Source organism: Rhinoderma darwinii, chromosome 8 (assembly GCF_050947455.1).
Source record: "Rhinoderma darwinii isolate aRhiDar2 chromosome 8, aRhiDar2.hap1, whole genome shotgun sequence".
NCBI classification, from domain to species: Eukaryota; Metazoa; Chordata; class Amphibia; order Anura; family Rhinodermatidae; genus Rhinoderma; species Rhinoderma darwinii.
The window spans coordinates 3,654,234-3,674,400 of record NC_134694.1 but is presented as its reverse complement, the minus strand read 5'-3'; the positions used below and the strand labels follow the sequence as shown (position 1 = coordinate 3,674,400).

Below are 20,167 nucleotides of genomic sequence, written 5' to 3'. Positions count from 1 at the left end.
TCTTAGAGTCCCGGGTGTAGAGATGATCGGGTCGCTGCAGGCAGGGGACAAAGACTGAGCGAAGCCGACCACAGATCAACCGATAACTCAGACCGTGAAGGCCGGACTGACGGTGTTACACCAGGACGTAACGGAGGATCAGAAAGGAGCGGGACATCAAGGCCAAGTAGTCCAACCGCTCTTTCCACCAGTTTCGTGTTCATTCATATGTCCATACGTTTTAAGCAGAGAGAAAAAAACAAAATTTAAATTTAAATTTACGAAAACTTGTGTCCAAATTATAGGAAAAAAAAATAACCAAAAAAACCACAACTCTGATTGGTTGACAAGAGCGAACAAAAAAAAAAAAATCCAGTCCATTAAGCGGATCTCTCCCCCAGTTAGGCTGATCTGGAGACACCGGTGGTAATTGTAGGACTTCGGGATTTATCTTTAATAATTCATGGTCGTTCTTTTCATTTCTTCTGTTCGCCTAAAATGATATTTTAATTACCACAATACGGAAGGTTAAAGACCCGGTCACCGCCGTAATAAAGGACCGTAAAATCCAGACCTTAATAACAAGAAAAAATATAATCGGCCTAGCGCCATTTTTTTCTTTTATAGCTTTAGGGTTGACGAGAGCAAAAGAAAATATTCAAATTTCTAAAAAAAAAAAAAAAAAAAATGTTGACCAATTTTTCTTCATGTTACACACGACCCGAACATCAAGAAATCAGACAACGGAACGTTTTCATCCACAAGACGCCTTGCGGTGCTTTTATTATATAGAGTGTAAAATGCAATCGTCAGATAAGACATCTCTTTGTAACATAACGAATATCATCCAATCGTGATTTTTTTTTTTTTAATAGTTAAACATTTTAGGAATAAAAGAAAAAAAAAAAAAAAGTCAACCCCAAAAACAAAAAACGGAATGTTCCCAAGGATTAAATTTTAAAATTCACACACACACAAAAATTAGCTCGAATTCCGTTTTTTCGTCTCCAAAAAAAAATTTTAAAAAATGACCAGTCGCTGTACAGGAAAAAAAAAAAGCAAAAAAAAACTAAAAACACATTCAAAATCATATCCCTTTTATTAAATCAAAACTTTTTATTTTTAGCACAGAGGTGGTTAATACTAGTCTTTATTTTTCTATGATAAATTTGACAATTACATAAGAAAATATTTAAAACAAAAAAAACAAAAAAAATCAAAGCCAACATGAACAAACCCTGGAGTTAAAAAATAGTTATTACGATTCTTTTCTTAAACTTTTTCGTGCTGTTAAACGTTCCACAGTGTTTTTGCATTAAAGTTTCTTACAGCGGAATTTTTTTTTTTTCATATTAAAAAATAATAGTATTTATTTCTGACTGCACAAAAAAAAAAAGTAAATTTCTGCCGTAGCTCGGAAGTGGGACGTACAGAAGTGATAGACATTGCTTTATAAAATGCCCCCCTGTCCTGCCAGACCGACCCCCAACCACATTGCACCGCGACGCGTTACACGTCCATCTGGAAGGACAGGGAGGGGTTAACAATCATTTTTTTTTTTTTTTATATTAACCCTTCAAAACCCTAGGTATTGTACAAAGCCTACAAAAATGACCCTGCTCCCCCCTCTCCCCTTTTACTTGTCTCAAGAAATATTTCTCAAATATTCGACTTTTTTTTTTTTTTTTCTCTCCGAACAAGCGATTATTATTTCCGAGTAACGTAGATCGAAACTTCTATTAAAAAAGACAAAAAAAAAAAAAAAAAAAAAAAAAAGGCAATAAAATCAAATACAGTCAAAATACCAGAAAAATCAGACGTAAAACATTTAATGAATTTACAGTTAAGAATATTTAAATACACATTTAAAAAATTCAGGAACTGTGTACATAATTTTATATCAATAAACGCATTTTCATATTTTGATAAGACCTCCGAGCCGCGCCGTCCGGTGGACGGAACGCAACCAAAAATAAAACTAAAAAAAACGACTTGAGACAAATATATGTTGCAATATCAGCACCAAAAAAAAGGGGGGGGGGGCGGGGGCTACACGGCGGATGAATATACAGATTTCAATTATTATTATTATTTTTTTGCACTTTTCTTTTTTTTTTCTTTTTCTTCAAGATTTCTGATCGGTTCCAAAAAAAGAATTCATTTTAACACTTTTTTTTTTTTTTTTTTTCTTCAAGGGTAAGAAATGTATAGAAAAAAAAAAAAACCCCCCAAAAAGAAAAAATGAATAAAAATACTCCCAGCACATTTATATCTTTAGTATATTATAGAATCCTGATTCTTAGCAAAGTTCAGTATAGATTTAACCCTATATCACTAGTGTTTTACAAACAGAAAGAAAGTCTTCATCAAAAACATATGCAAATCTAGAAACCGGTTACAAATTAAGGATCTTCTGCGATGATTCCGAGGGAAAAAAGAAAAAAAAAAAGAATAAAAATAAAAAAAAAGGAAAAATGTCGTTTGCCGGGATTCTTGTTCTACGGCTCCTGCAAGAGAGAAAAACAACGAGAGGAATTTCAAAAACAAATGTAGCAATTTTGTTCAGTTTGAAGCTGGTCTGTGTGCGGAATCTTTGTGGTTAACCCTTTCCCATCGCTCCCCTGGCGAGCCGGGTCTCGGGTGTATTGCACAGCAGGGACCCAGCGGCAAAAATCTCTGATGGCAAGCGCTTAACCCCTCAGATGCCGGTATCGGACGTGACCACCGGCAACTTAGGGGTTTTTACTGCCCCTTTCACTTCGGGGTCGGTCACCGGCTCGGATCGGTGTATTCCTCTAGACGCTGGGGGTCTTGTGAACGCTCCCTGCCCTGCTATAGGAAGATCGCCACTGATTTTGCCTAAGCCTCTAATATTGTGATGTTGCAGTCTATGGCATAAGCGATCTAATGGCTGTGCCTCTGCTGTTAACTTGATGGGAAACTGTCACTCCGCTCTAAGTTATACAATCCTAGATTTGCGCATGCGCCAGGAGTCCATACGAACTTGGCTCATAAAAACACTATGTTCGGATCCTGCTGATCTGCGCTTGCGCTGTAGTTTGCTTGCAATTTGCCAACCTTATCCTGATTTCTATTGGTTGACCCTTTGCCCCCACGCCACTATTATGTCTTCTATGGCGTGATTGGCCGCCTTTCACGACACACCCCCATGACACGTCGATTTGTCTATATCAATAGCTTCTGTTTCGCCGCGTCGCCATTAGCCCCTAGGGGGCTAAATAAAAGTTAAAAAAAATAAACATAAATATATATAAATTCAAATCACCCCCCTCCTTTCCGTAGATCACATATAAAAACACACCATAATAAGGGTATCCCTGCGTCCGTAATGCCCGAACTATAGAAATATTTATCCAATACGGTGAATGTCGTAGCAGGAAAAAAGGTCGAATCGACATTTTTTTGCCACTTCAACGGCCCCCCAAAAATAAAAAGTAATTGAAATGCCCGACATAAAAACTCCATCTTTCCACGCACGAAAACCCGAGAAATCCGCCTTACACCGCTCTGTACACGGACATCACGGACAAAAACAATATAAATTTGGTATCACTGTGATCGTACTGACCCGCGGAATAAAGGTAACGCATCATTCTCACCGCACAGTCAACGCCGTAAACACGAAATCCGTAAGAAAATGGAGGAACTGCTGTTTTTTCGCAATTCCACCACATTCTGATTTTTCCCCAGAACATCACACAATATTAACCACAATTTATCTCTTATAAATGAAGCCCTCGTAAGGCGGTCAATGAGACAATGTCATGACCTTTTGAAGGTGAGGAGGAAAAAAAAAAAACATAACAAAAATTAGCCTGGTCCTGAAAGGGTTAAATTCAAATAAATGTAAATTTTAAATAGATGAAGTCACGGAACGGCACGGGTGTAATATTCGATAGTGAACGGCACGGGTGTAATATTCGATAGTGAACGGCACGGGTGTAATATTCGATAGTGAACGGCACGGGTGTAATATTCGATAGTGAACGGCACGGGTGTAATATTCGATAGTGAACGGCACGGGTGTAATATTTGATAGTGAACGGCACGGGTGCAATATTCGATAGTGAACGGCACGGGTGTAATATTCGATAGTGAACGGCACGGGTGTAATATTTGATAGTGAACGGCACGGGTGTAATATTTGATAGTGAACGGCACGGGTGTAATATTCGATAGTGAACGGCACGGGTGTAATATTCGATAGTGAACGGCACGGGTGTAATATTCGATAGTGAACGGCACGGGTGTAATATTCGATAGTGAACGGCACCGGGTGCAATATTTGATAGTGAACGGCACGGGTGCAATATTTGATAGTGAACGGCACGGGTGTAATATTTGATAGTGAACGGCACGGGTGTAATATTTGATAGTGAACGGCACGGGTGTAATATTTGATAGTGAACGGCACGGGTGCAATATTTGATAGTGAACGGCACGGGTGCAATATTTGATAGTGAACGGCACGGGTGTAATATTTGATAAAGAACGGCACGGGTGTAATATTTGATAGTGAACGGCACGGGTGCAATATTTGATAGTGAACGGCACGGGTGCAATATTTGATAGTGAACGGCACGGGTGCAATATTTGATAGTGAACGGCACGGGTGTAATATTTGATAGTGAACGGCACGGGTGTAATATTTGATAGTGAACGGCACGGGTGTAATATTTGATAGTGAACGGCACGGGTGTAATATTCGATAGTGAACGGCACGGGTGTAATATTCGATAGTGAACGGCACGGGTGTAATATTCGATAGTGAACGGCACGGGTGTAATATTCGATAGTGAACGGCACGGGTGTAATATTTGATAGTGAACGGCACGGGTGTAATATTTGATAGTGAACGGCACGGGTGTAATATTTGATAGTGAACGGCACGGGTGCAATATTTGATAGTGAACGGCACGGGTGCAATATTTGATAGTGAACGGCACGGGTGCAATATTTGATAGTGAACGGCACGGGTGTAATATTTGATAGTGAACGGCACGGGTGTAATATTTGATAGTGAACGGCACGGGTGTAATATTTGATAGTGAACGGCACGGGTGTAATATTCGATAGTGAACGGCACGGGTGTAATATTCGATAGTGAACGGCACGGGTGTAATATTCGATAGTGAACGGCACGGGTGTAATATTCGATAGTGAACGGCACGGGTGTAATATTTGATAGTGAACGGCACGGGTGCAATATTCGATAGTGAACGGCACGGGTGTAATATTCGATAGTGAACGGCACGGGTGTAATATTCGATAGTGAACGGCACGGGTGTAATATTCGATAGTGAACGGCACGGGTGTAATATTCGATAGTGAACGGCACGGGTGCAATATTCGATAGTGAACGGCACGGGTGTAATATTCGATAGTGAACGGCACGGGTGCAATATTCGATAGTGAACGGCACGGGTGTAATATTCGATAGTGAACGGCACGGGTGTAATATTCGATAGTGAACGGCACGGGTGTAATATTCGATAGTGAACGGCACGGGTGTAATATTCGATAGTGAACGGCACGGGTGTAATATTCGATAGTGAACGGCACGGGTGTAATATTCGATAGTGAACGGCACGGGTGCAATATTTGATAGTGAGCGGCACGGGTGTAATATTTGATAGTGAACGGCACGGGTGCAATATTTGATAGTGAGCGGCACGGGTGTAATATTTGATAGTGAACGGCACGGGTGCAATATTTGATAGTGAACGGCACGGGTGTAATATTTGATAGTGAACGGCACGGGTGCAATATTTGATAGTGAACGGCACGGGTGCAATATTTGATAGTGAACGGCACGGGTGCAATATTTGATAGTGAACGGCACGGGTGCAATATTTGATAGTGAACGGCACGGGTGCAATATTTGATAGTGAACGGCACGGGTGTAATATTTGATAGTGAACGGCACGGGTGTAATATTTGATACTGAACGGCACGGGTGTAATATTTGATACTGAACGGCACGGGTGTAATATTTCATACTGAACGGCACGGGTGTAATATTTGATAGTGAACGGCACGGGTGTAATATTTGATAGTGAACGGCACGGGTGTAATATTTGATACTGAACGGCACGGGTGTAATATTTGATACTGAACGGCACGAGTGTAATATTTGATCCTTTGATCCTGAACGCCTCAGTAAAGCATGCCGGCGGGGGCAACTCACCTGGCTGTGGGTTTGCGTCTGTCCCAATGACTGCCCATAGTACGCAGCCTGCTGTCTGTAATACTCGGCCCACGCCATCGTATAGTCGGGCTGGGAGCTTGGCTGAGACGGGGCGCTGGCCGCTTGATCTGAAACAAAATTCACAAAAACATGAAAATGTGGCCGATTGTGAACGCGAGGAGCCGAATATCAACTCCAGGAGGGGGAGGGGAAGGATCGCGGGCGGAAATGTAGAGAACTCACTCTGCTTCTTGTAGTACTCCTCCCACGCCTTGCTGTAATCCGGCTGAGCGTTCTGCTGCTGGCTCTGCTGACCTGGAACCAACAACAGGGATAAGCAGGTGGAGCAGACCCGACTAATATAGTGATCAGTATATAGTAATATCACACATACAGGAGGAGATATAGTGATCAGTATATAGTAATATCACACATACAGGAGGAGATATATAGTGATCAGTATATAGTAATATCACACATACAGGAGGAGAAATAGTGATCAGTATATAGTAATATCACACATACAGGAGGAGAAATAGTGATCAGTATATAGTAATATCACACATACAGGAGGAGATATATAGTGATCAGTATATAGTAATATCACACATACAGGAGGATATAGTGATCAGTATATAGTAATATCACACATACAGGAGGAGATATAGTGATCGGTATATAGTAATATCACACATACAGGAGGAGATATAGTGATCGGTATATAGTAATATCACACATACAGGAGGATATATAGTGATCAGTATATAGTAATATCACACATACAGGAGGATATATAGTGATCAGTATATAGTAATATCACACATACAGGAGGAGATAGTGATCAGTATATAGTAATATCACACATACAGGAGGATATAGTGATCAGTATATAGTAATATCACACATACAGGAGGAGATATAGTGATCGGTATATAGTAATATCACACATACAGGAGGAGATATAGTGATCGGTATATAGTAATATCACACATACAGGAGGATATAGTGATCAGTATATAGTAATATCACACATACAGGAGGAGATATAGTGATCGGTATATAGTAATATCACACATACAGGAGGATATAGTGATCAGTATATAGTAATATCACACATACAGGAGGATATATAGTGATCAGTATATAGTAATATCACACATACAGGAGGAGATATAGTGATCAGTATATAGTAATATCACACATACAGGAGGAGATATAGTGATCAGTATATAGTAATATCACACATACAGGAGGATATAGTGATCAGTATATAGTAATATCACACATACAGGAGGATATAGTGATCAGTATATAGTAATATCACACATACAGGAGGATATAGTGATCAGTATATAGTAATATCACACATACAGGAGGAGATAGTGATCAGTATATAGTAATATCACACATACAGGAGGAGATATAGTGATCAGTATATAGTAATATCACACATACAGGAGGAGATATAGTGATCAGTATATAGTAATATCACACATACAGGAGGAGATATAGTGATCAGTATATAGTAATATCACACATACAGGAGGAGATATAGTGATCAGTATATAGTAATATCACACATACAGGAGGAGATATAGTGATCGGTATATAGTAATATCACACATACAGGAGGAGATATAGTGATCGGTATATAGTAATATCACACATACAGGAGGATATAGTGATCAGTATATAGTAATATCACACATACAGGAGGATATATAGTGATCAGTATATAGTAATATCACACATACAGGAGGATATATAGTGATCAGTATATAGTAATATCACACATACAGGAGGAGATATAGTGATCAGTATATAGTAATATCACACATACAGGAGGATATATAGTGATCAGTATATAGTAATATCACACATACAGGAGGATATAGTGATCAGTATATAGTAATATCACACATACAGGAGGATATATAGTGATCAGTATATAGTAATATCACACATACAGGAGGATATATAGTGATCAGTATATAGTAATATCACACATACAGGAGGAGATATAGTGATCAGTATATAGTAATATCACACATACAGGAGGAGATAGTGATCAGTATATAGTAATATCACACATACAGGAGGATATAGTGATCAGTATATAGTAATATCACACATACAGGAGGATATAGTGATCAGTATATAGTAATATCACACATACAGGAGGAGATATAGTGATCAGTATATAGTAATATCACACATACAGGAGGAGATATAGTAATCAGTATATAGTAATATCACACATACAGGAGGAGATATAGTGATCAGTATATAGTAATATCACACATACAGGAGGATATATAGTGATCAGTATATAGTAATATCACACATACAGGAGGATATAGTGATCAGTATATAGTAATATCACACATACAGGAGGATATAGTGATCAGTATATAGTAATATCACACATACAGGAGGAGATATAGTGATCAGTATATAGTAATATCACACATACAGGAGGATATATAGTGATCAGTATATAGTAATATCACACATACAGGAGGATATAGTGATCAGTATATAGTAATATCACACATACAGGAGGATATATAGTGATCAGTATATAGTAATATCACACATACAGGAGGATATAGTAATCAGTATATAGTAATATCACACATACAGGAGGATATATAGTGATCAGTATATAGTAATATCACACATACAGGAGGATATAGTGATCAGTATATAGTAATATCACACATACAGGAGGATATAGTGATCAGTATATAGTAATATCACACATACAGGAGGATATATAGTGATCGGTATATAGTAATATCACACATACAGGAGGATATATAGTGATCGGTATATAGTAATATCACACATACAGGAGGATATAGTGATCAGTATATAGTAATATCACACATACAGGAGGATATAGTGATCAGTATATAGTAATATCACACATACAGGAGGATATATAGTGATCAGTATATAGTAATATCACACATACAGGAGGAGATATAGTGATCAGTATATAGTAATATCACACATACAGGAGGAGATATATAGTGATCAGTATATAGTAATATCACACATACAGGAGGAGATATAGTGATCAGTATATAGTAATATCACACATACAGGAGGAGATATAGTGATCAGTATATAGTAATATCACACATACAGGAGGAGATATAGTGATCAGTATATAGTAATATCACACATACAGGAGGATATATAGTGATCAGTATATAGTAATATCACACATACAGGAGGATATAGTGATCAGTATATAGTAATATCACACATACAGGAGGATATAGTGATCAGTATATAGTAATATCACACATACAGGAGGATATAGTGATCAGTATATAGTAATATCACACATACAGGAGGAGATATAGTGATCAGTATATAGTAATATCACACATACAGGAGGAGATATAGTGATCAGTATATAGTAATATCACACATACAGGAGGAGATATAGTGATCAGTATATAGTAATATCACACATACAGGAGGATATATAGTGATCAGTATATAGTAATATCACACATACAGGAGGATATATAGTGATCAGTATATAGTAATATCACACATACAGGAGGAGATAGTGATCAGTATATAGTAATATCACACATACAGGAGGAGATATAGTGATCAGTATATAGTAATATCACACATACAGGAGGAGATATATAGTGATCAGTATATAGTAATATCACACATACAGGAGGAGATATAGTGATCAGTATATAGTAATATCACACATACAGGAGGAGATATAGTGATCAGTATATAGTAATATCACACATACAGGAGGAGATAAAGTGATCAGTATATAGTAATATCACACATACAGGAGGATATAGTGATCAGTATATAGTAATATCACACATACAGGAGGAGATATAGTGATCAGTATATAGTAATATCACACATACAGGAGGATATATAGTGATCAGTATATAGTAATATCACACATACAGGAGGATATATAGTGATCAGTATATAGTAATATCACACATACAGGAGGATATAGTGATCAGTATATAGTAATATCACACATACAGGAGGATATAGTGATCAGTATATAGTAATATCACACATACAGGAGGATATATAGTGATCGGTATATAGTAATATCACACATACAGGAGGATATAGTGATCAGTATATAGTAATATCACACATACAGGAGGATATAGTGATCAGTATATAGTAATATCACACATACAGGAGGATATATAGTGATCAGTATATAGTAATATCACACATACAGGAGGATATATAGTGATCAGTATATAGTAATATCACACATACAGGAGGAGATATAGTGATCAGTATATAGTAATATCACACATACAGGAGGATATAGTGATCAGTATATAGTAATATCACACATACAGGAGGAGAAATAGTGATCAGTATATAGTAATATCACACATACAGGAGGAGATATATAGTGATCAGTATATAGTAATATCACACATACAGGAGGATATATAGTGATCAGTATATAGTAATATCACACATACAGGAGGATATATAGTGATCAGTATATAGTAATATCACACATACAGGAGGAGATATAGTGATCAGTATATAGTAATATCACACATACAGGAGGATATAGTGATCAGTATATAGTAATATCACACATACAGGAGGATATAGTGATCAGTATATAGTAATATCACACATACAGGAGGAGATATATAGTGATCAGTATATAGTAATATCACACATACAGGAGGATATATAGTGATCAGTATATAGTTATATCACACATACAGGAGGATATAGTGATCAGTATATAGTAATATCACACATACAGGAGGATATAGTGATCAGTATATAGTAATATCACACATACAGGAGGATATATAGTGATCAGTATATAGTAATATCACACATACAGGAGGATATATAGTGATCAGTATATAGTAATATCACACATACAGGAGGAGATATAGTGATCAGTATATAGTAATATCACACATACAGGAGGAGATATAGTGATCAGTATATAGTAATATCACACATACAGGAGGAGATATAGTGATCAGTATATAGTAATATCACACATACAGGAGGATATATAGTGATCAGTATATAGTAATATCACACATACAGGAGGAGATATAGTGATCAGTATATAGTAATATCACACATACAGGAGGAGATATAGTGATCAGTATATAGTAATATCACACATACAGGAGGATATAGTGATCAGTATATAGTAATATCACACATACAGGAGGAGATATATAGTGATCAGTATATAGTAATATCACACATACAGGAGGAGATATAGTGATCAGTATATAGTAATATCACACATACAGGAGGAGATATAGTGATCAGTATATAGTAATATCACACATACAGGAGGATATATAGTGATCAGTATATAGTAATATCACACATACAGGAGGAGATAGTGATCAGTATATAGTAATATCACACATACAGGAGGATATAGTGATCAGTATATAGTAATATCACACATACAGGAGGATATAGTGATCAGTATATAGTAATATCACACATACAGGAGGAGATATAGTGATCAGTATATAGTAATATCACACATACAGGAGGAGATATATAGTGATCAGTATATAGTAATATCACACATACAGGAGGAGATATAGTGATCAGTATATAGTAATATCACACATACAGGAGGAGATATAGTGATCAGTATATAGTAATATCACACATACAGGAGGATATATAGTGATCAGTATATAGTAATATCACACATACAGGAGGATATAGTGATCAGTATATAGTAATATCACACATACAGGAGGAGATATAGTGATCAGTATATAGTAATATCACACATACAGGAGGATATATAGTGATCAGTATATAGTAATATCACACATACAGGAGGATATAGTGATCAGTATATAGTAATATCACACATACAGGAGGATATAGTGATCAGTATATAGTAATATCACACATACAGGAGGAGATAGTGATCAGTATATAGTAATATCACACATACAGGAGGAGATATAGTGATCAGTATATAGTAATATCACACATACAGGAGGATATATAGTGATCAGTATATAGTAATATCACACATACAGGAGGATATAGTGATCAGTATATAGTAATATCACACATACAGGAGGATATATAGTGATCAGTATATAGTAATATCACACATACAGGAGGATATATAGTGATCAGTATATAGTAAGATCACACATACAGGAGGATATAGTGATCAGTATATAGTAATATCACACATACAGGAGGAGATATAGTGATCAGTATATAGTAATATCACACATACAGGAGGAGATATAGTGATCAGTATATAGTAATATCACACATACAGGAGGATATATAGTGATCAGTATATAGTAATATCACACATACAGGAGGATATATAGTGATCAGTATATAGTAATATCACACATACAGGAGGATATAGTGATCAGTATATAGTAATATCACACATACAGGAGGAGATATAGTGATCAGTATATAGTAATATCACACATACAGGAGGAGATATAGTGATCAGTATATAGTAATATCACACATACAGGAGGAGATATAGTGATCAGTATATAGTAATATATCACATACAGGAGGAGATATAGTGATCAGTATATAGTAATATCACACATACAGGAGGATATAGTGATCAGTATATAGTAATATCACACATACAGGAGGAGATATAGTGATCAGTATATAGTAATATCACACATACAGGAGGATATATAGTGATCAGTATATAGTAATATCACACATACAGGAGGATATATAGTGATCGGTATATAGTAATATCACACATACAGGAGGAGATATAGTGATCGGTATATAGTAATATCACACATACAGGAGGAGATAGTGATCAGTATATAGTAAGATCACACATACAGGAGGATATATAGTGATCAGTATATAGTAATATCACACATACAGGAGGATATATAGTGATCAGTATATAGTTATATCACACATACAGGAGGATATATAGTGATCAGTATATAGTAATATCACACATACAGGAGGAGATATAGTGATCAGTATATAGTAATATCACACATACAGGAGGATATATAGTGATCAGTATATAGTAATATCACACATACAGGAGGAGATAGTGATCAGTATATAGTAATATCACACATACAGGAGGATATATAGTGATCAGTATATAGTAATATCACACATACAGGAGGATATATAGTGATCAGTATATAGTAATATCACACATACAGGAGGATATATAGTGATCAGTATATAGTAATATCACACATACAGGAGGATATATAGTGATCAGTATATAGTAATATCACACATACAGGAGGATATAGTGATCAGTATATAGTAATATCACACATACAGGAGGATATATAGTGATCGGTATATAGTAATATCACACATACAGGAGGATATAGTGATCGGTATATAGTAATATCACACATACAGGAGGATATAGTGATCGGTATATAGTAATATCACACATACAGGAGGATATATAGTGATCAGTATATAGTAATATCACACATACAGGAGGAGATAGTGATCAGTATATAGTAATATCACACATACAGGAGGATATATAGTGATCAGTATATAGTAATATCACACATACAGGAGGATATATAGTGATCAGTATATAGTAATATCACACATACAGGAGGATATATAGTGATCAGTATATAGTAATATCACACATACAGGAGGATATATAGTGATCAGTATATAGTAATATCACACATACAGGAGGATATAGTGATCAGTATATAGTAAGATCACACATACAGGAGGAGATATAGTGATCAGTATATAGTAATATCACACATACAGGAGGAGATATAGTGATCAGTATATAGTAAGATCACACATACAGGAGGAGATATAGTGATCAGTATATAGTAAGATCACACATACAGGAGGAGATATATAGTGATCAGTATATAGTAATATCACACATACAGGAGGAGATATATAGTGATCAGTATATAGTAATATCACACATACAGGAGGATATAGTGATCAGTATATAGTAAGATCACACATACAGGAGGAGATATAGTGATCAGTATATAGTAATATCACACATACAGGAGGAGATATATAGTGATCAGTATATAGTAATATCACACATACAGGAGGATATATAGTGATCGGTATATAGTAATATCACACATACAGGAGGAGATAGTGATCGGTATATAGTAATATCACACATACAGGAGGATATAGTGATCAGTATATAGTAATATCAAACATACAGGAGGAGATATAGTGATCAGTATATAGTAATATCACACATACAGGAGGATATAGTGATCAGTATATAGTAATATCACACATACAGGAGGAGATAGTGATCAATATATAGTAATATCACACATACAGGAGGAGATATAGTGATCAGTATATAGTAATATCACACATACAGGAGGATATAGTGATCAGTATATAGTAATATCACACATACAGGAGGATATAGTGATCAGTATATAGTAATATCACACATACAGGAGGAGAAATAGTGATCAGTATATAGTAATATCACACATACAGGAGGATATAGTGATCAGTATATAGTAATATCACACATACAGGAGGAGATATAGTGATCAGTATATAGTAATATCACACATACAGGAGGAGATATAGTGATCAGTATATAGTAATATCACACATACAGGAGGATATAGTGATCAGTATATAGTAATATCACACATACAGGAGGATATAGTGATCAGTATATAGTAATATCACACATACAGGATGATATATAGTGATCAGTATATAGTAATATCACACATACAGGAGGATATAGTGATCAGTATATAGTAATATCACACATACAGGAGGATATAGTGATCAGTATATAGTAATATCACACATACAGGAGGAGATATAGTGATCAGTATATAGTAATATCACACATACAGGAGGATATAGTGATCAGTATATAGTAATATCACACATACAGGAGGATATAGTGATCAGTATATAGTAATATCACACATACAGGAGGATATATAGTGATCAGTATATAGTAATATCACACATACAGGAGGAGATATAGTGATCAGTATATAGTAATATCACACATACAGGAGGAGATATATAGTGATCAGTATATAGTAATATCACACATACAGGAGGAGATATAGTGATCAGTATATAGTAATATCACACATACAGGAGGAGATATATAGTGATCAGTATATAGTAATATCACACATACAGGAGGAGATATAGTGATCAGTATATAGTAATATCACACATACAGGAGGAGATATAGTGATCAGTATATAGTAATATCACACATACAGGAGGATATAGTGATCAGTATATAGTAATATCACACATACAGGAGGAGATATAGTGATCAGTATATAGTAATATCACACATACAGGAGGATATAGTGATCAGTATATAGTAATATCACACATACAGGAGGATATATAGTGATCAGTATATAGTAATATCACACATACAGGAGGAGATATAGTGATCAGTATATAGTAATATCACACATACAGGAGGAGATATAGTGATCAGTATATAGTAATATCACACATACAGGAGGAGATATATAGTGATCAGTATATAGTAATATCACACATACAGGAGGAGATATAGTGATCAGTATATAGTAATATCACACATACAGGAGGAGATAAAGTGATCAGTATATAGTAATATCACACATACAGGAGGATATAGTGATCAGTATATAGTAATATCACACATACAGGAGGATATAGTGATCAGTATATAGTAATATCACACATACAGGAGGATATATAGTGATCAGTATATAGTAATATCACACATACAGGAGGAGATATAGTGATCAGTATATAGTAATATCACACATACAGGAGGATATAGTGATCAGTATATAGTAATATCACACATACAGGAGGAGATATAGTGATCAGTATATAGTAATATCACACATACAGGAGGATATATAGTGATCAGTATATAGTAATATCACACATACAGGAGGATATAGTGATCAGTATATAGTAATATCACACATACAGGAGGATATAGTGATCAGTATATAGTAATATCACACATACAGGAGGATATATAGTGATCAGTATATAGTAATATCACACATACAGGAGGAGATATAGTGATCAGTATATAGTAATATCACACATACAGGAGGAGATATATAGTGATCAGTATATAGTAATATCACACATACAGGAGGAGATATAGTGATCAGTATATAGTAATATCACACATACAGGAGGAGATAGTGATCAGTATATAGTAATATCACACATACAGGAGGAGATATAGTGATCAGTATATAGTAATATCACACATACAGGAGGAGATATAGTGATCAGTATATAGTAATATCACACATACAGGAGGATATAGTGATCAGTATATAGTAATATCACACATACAGGAGGAGATATAGTGATCAGTATATAGTAATATCACACATACAGGAGCAGATATAGTGATCAGTATATAGTAATATCACACATACAGGAGGATATAGTGATCAGTATATAGTAATATCACACATACAGGAGGAGATAGTGATCAGTATATAGTAATATCACACATACAGGAGGAGATATAGTGATCAGTATATAGTAATATCACACATACAGGAGGAGATATATAGTGATCGGTATATAGTAATATCACACATACAGGAGGATATATAGTGATCAGTATATAGTAATATCACACATACAGGAGGATATAGTGATCAGTATATAGTAATATCACACATACAGGAGGAGATATATAGTGATCAGTATATAGTAATATCACACATACAGGAGGAGATATAGTGATCAGTATATAGTAATATCACACATACAGGAGGAGATATATAGTGATCGGTATATAGTAATATCACACATACAGGAGGATATATAGTGATCAGTATATAGTAATATCACACATACAGGAGGAGATATAGTGATCAGTATATAGTAATATCACACATACAGGAGGATATAGTGATCGGTATATAGTAATATCACACATACAGGAGGAGATATAGTGATCAGTATATAGTAATATCACACATACAGGAGGATATAGTGATCAGTATATAGTAATATCACACATACAGGAGGAGATATAGTGATCAGTATATAGTAATATCACACATACAGGAGGATATAGTGATCAGTATATAGTAATATCACACATACAGGAGGAGATATAGTGATCAGTATATAGTAATATCACACATACAGGAGGAGATATAGTGATCAGTATATAGTAATATCACACATACAGGAGGATATAGTGATCAGTATATAGTAATATCACACATACAGGAGGAGATATAGTGATCAGTATATAGTAATATCACACATACAGGAGGATATAGTGATCAGTATATAGTAATATCACACATACAGGAGGATATAGTGATCAGTATATAGTAATATCACACATACAGGAGGATATAGTGATCAGTATATAGTAATATCACACATACAGGAGGAGATATATAGTGATCAGTATATAGTAATATCACACATACAGGAGGATATATAGTGATCGGTATATAGTAATATCACACATACAGGAGGATATATAGTGATCAGTATATAGTAATATCACACATACAGGAGGATATAGTGATCAGTATATAGTAATATCACACATACAGGAGGATATAGTGATCAGTATATAGTAATATCACACATACAGGAGGATATAGTGATCAGTATATAGTAATATCACACATACAGGAGGATATAGTGATCAGTATATAGTAATATCACACATACAGGAGGAGATATAGTGATCGGTATATAGTAATATCACACATACAGGAGGAGATATAGTGATCAGTATATAGTAATATCACACATACAGGAGGAGATAGTGATCAGTATATAGTAATATCACACATACAGGAGGATATATAGTGATCAGTATATAGTAATATCACACATACAGGAGGATATAGTGATCAGTATATAGTAATATCACACATACAGGAGGATATAGTGATCAGTATATAGTAATATCACACATACAGGAGGATATATAGTGATCAGTATATAGTAATATCACACATACAGGAGGATATAGTGATCAGTATATAGTAATATCACACATACAGGAGGATATAGTGATCAGTATATAGTAATATCACACATACAGGAGGATATATAGTGATCAGTATATAGTAATATCACACATACAGGAGGATATAGTGATCAGTATATAGTAATATCACACATACAGGAGGAGATAGTGATCAGTATATAGTAATATCACACATACAGGAGGATATATAGTGATCAGTATATAGTAATATCACACATACAGGAGGAGATATAGTGATCAGTATATAGTAATATCACACATACAGGAGGATATATAGTGATCAGTATATAGTAATATCACACATACAGGAGGATATATAGTGATCAGTATATAGTAATATCACACATACAGGAGGATATATAGTGATCAGTATATAGTAATATCACACATACAGGAGGATATAGTGATCAGTATATAGTAATATCACACATACAGGAGGATATATAGTGATCAGTATATAGTAATATCACACATACAGGAGGATATAGTGATCAGTATATAGTAATATCACACATACAGGAGGATATATAGTGATCAGTATATAGTAATATCACACATACAGGAGGATATAGTGATCAGTATATAGTAATATCACACATACAGGAGGAGATATAGTGATCAGTATATAGTAATATCACACATACAGGAGGAGATATAGTGATCAGTATATAGTAATATCACACATACAGGAGGAGATATATAGTGATCAGTATATAGTAATATCACACATACAGGAGGAGATATATAGTGATCAGTATATAGTAATATCACACATACAGGAGGATATAGTGATCAGTATATAGTAATATCACACATACAGGAGGATATAGTGATCAGTATATAGTAATATCACACATACAGGAGGATATAGTGATCAGTATATAGTAATATCACACATACAGGAGGAGATAGTGATCAGTATATAGTAATATCACACATACAGGAGGATATATAGTGATCAGTATATAGTTATATCACACATACAGGAGGAGATATAGTGATCGGTATATAGTAATATCACACATACAGGAGGATATAGTGATCAGTATATAGTAATATCACACATACAGGAGGAGATATATAGTGATCAGTATATAGTAATATCACACATACAGGAGGATATAGTGATCAGTATATAGTAAGATCACACATACAGGAGGATATATAGTGATCAGTATATAGTAATATCACACATACAGGAGGATATATAGTGATCAGTATATAGTAATATCACACATACAGGAGGATATAGTGATCAGTATATAGTAATATCACACATACAGGAGGATATATAGTGATCAGTATATAGTTATATCACACATACAGGAGGAGATATAGTGATCAGTATATAGTAATATCACACATACAGGAGGATATATAGTGATCGGTATATAGTAATATCACACATACAGGAGGAGATATAGTGATCAGTATATAGTAATATCACACATACAGGAGGAGATATAGTGATCAGTATATAGTAATATCACACATACAGGAGGATATATAGTGATCAGTATATAGTAATATCACACATACAGGAGGATATAGTGATCAGTATATAGTAATATCACACATACAGGAGGATATATAGTGATCAGTATATAGTTATATCACACATACAGGAGGAGATATAGTGATCAGTATATAGTAATATCACACATACAGGAGGATATAGTGATCAGTATATAGTAATATCACACATACAGGAGGAGATATAGTGATCAGTATATAGTAATATCACACATACAGGAGGATATAGTGATCAGTATATAGTAATATCACACATACAGGAGGATATAGTGATCAGTATATAGTAATATCACACATACAGGAGGATATATAGTGATCAGTATATAGTAATATCACACATACAGGAGGAG

General features: G+C 34.9%; 1 protein-coding gene across 1 annotated transcript in view; it reads right to left on the bottom strand.

The window, feature by feature from the left end:
- Positions 1 to 728: 728 nt before the first annotated feature.
- The window catches only part of FUBP3 (far upstream element binding protein 3), a 58,282-nt gene continuing 38,843 nt past the window's right edge, over positions 729 to 20,167 (bottom strand). The window contains exons 16-18 of the mRNA XM_075834651.1: positions 6,431 to 6,502; positions 6,188 to 6,315; positions 729 to 2,486 (exon numbers count right to left, since the gene is read on the bottom strand). Coding sequence (XP_075690766.1) covers positions 2,478 to 2,486; positions 6,188 to 6,315; positions 6,431 to 6,502 — 209 coding nt within the window. The 3' untranslated portion in view covers positions 729 to 2,477. The remainder of the gene's footprint in view (positions 2,487 to 6,187; positions 6,316 to 6,430; positions 6,503 to 20,167) is intronic.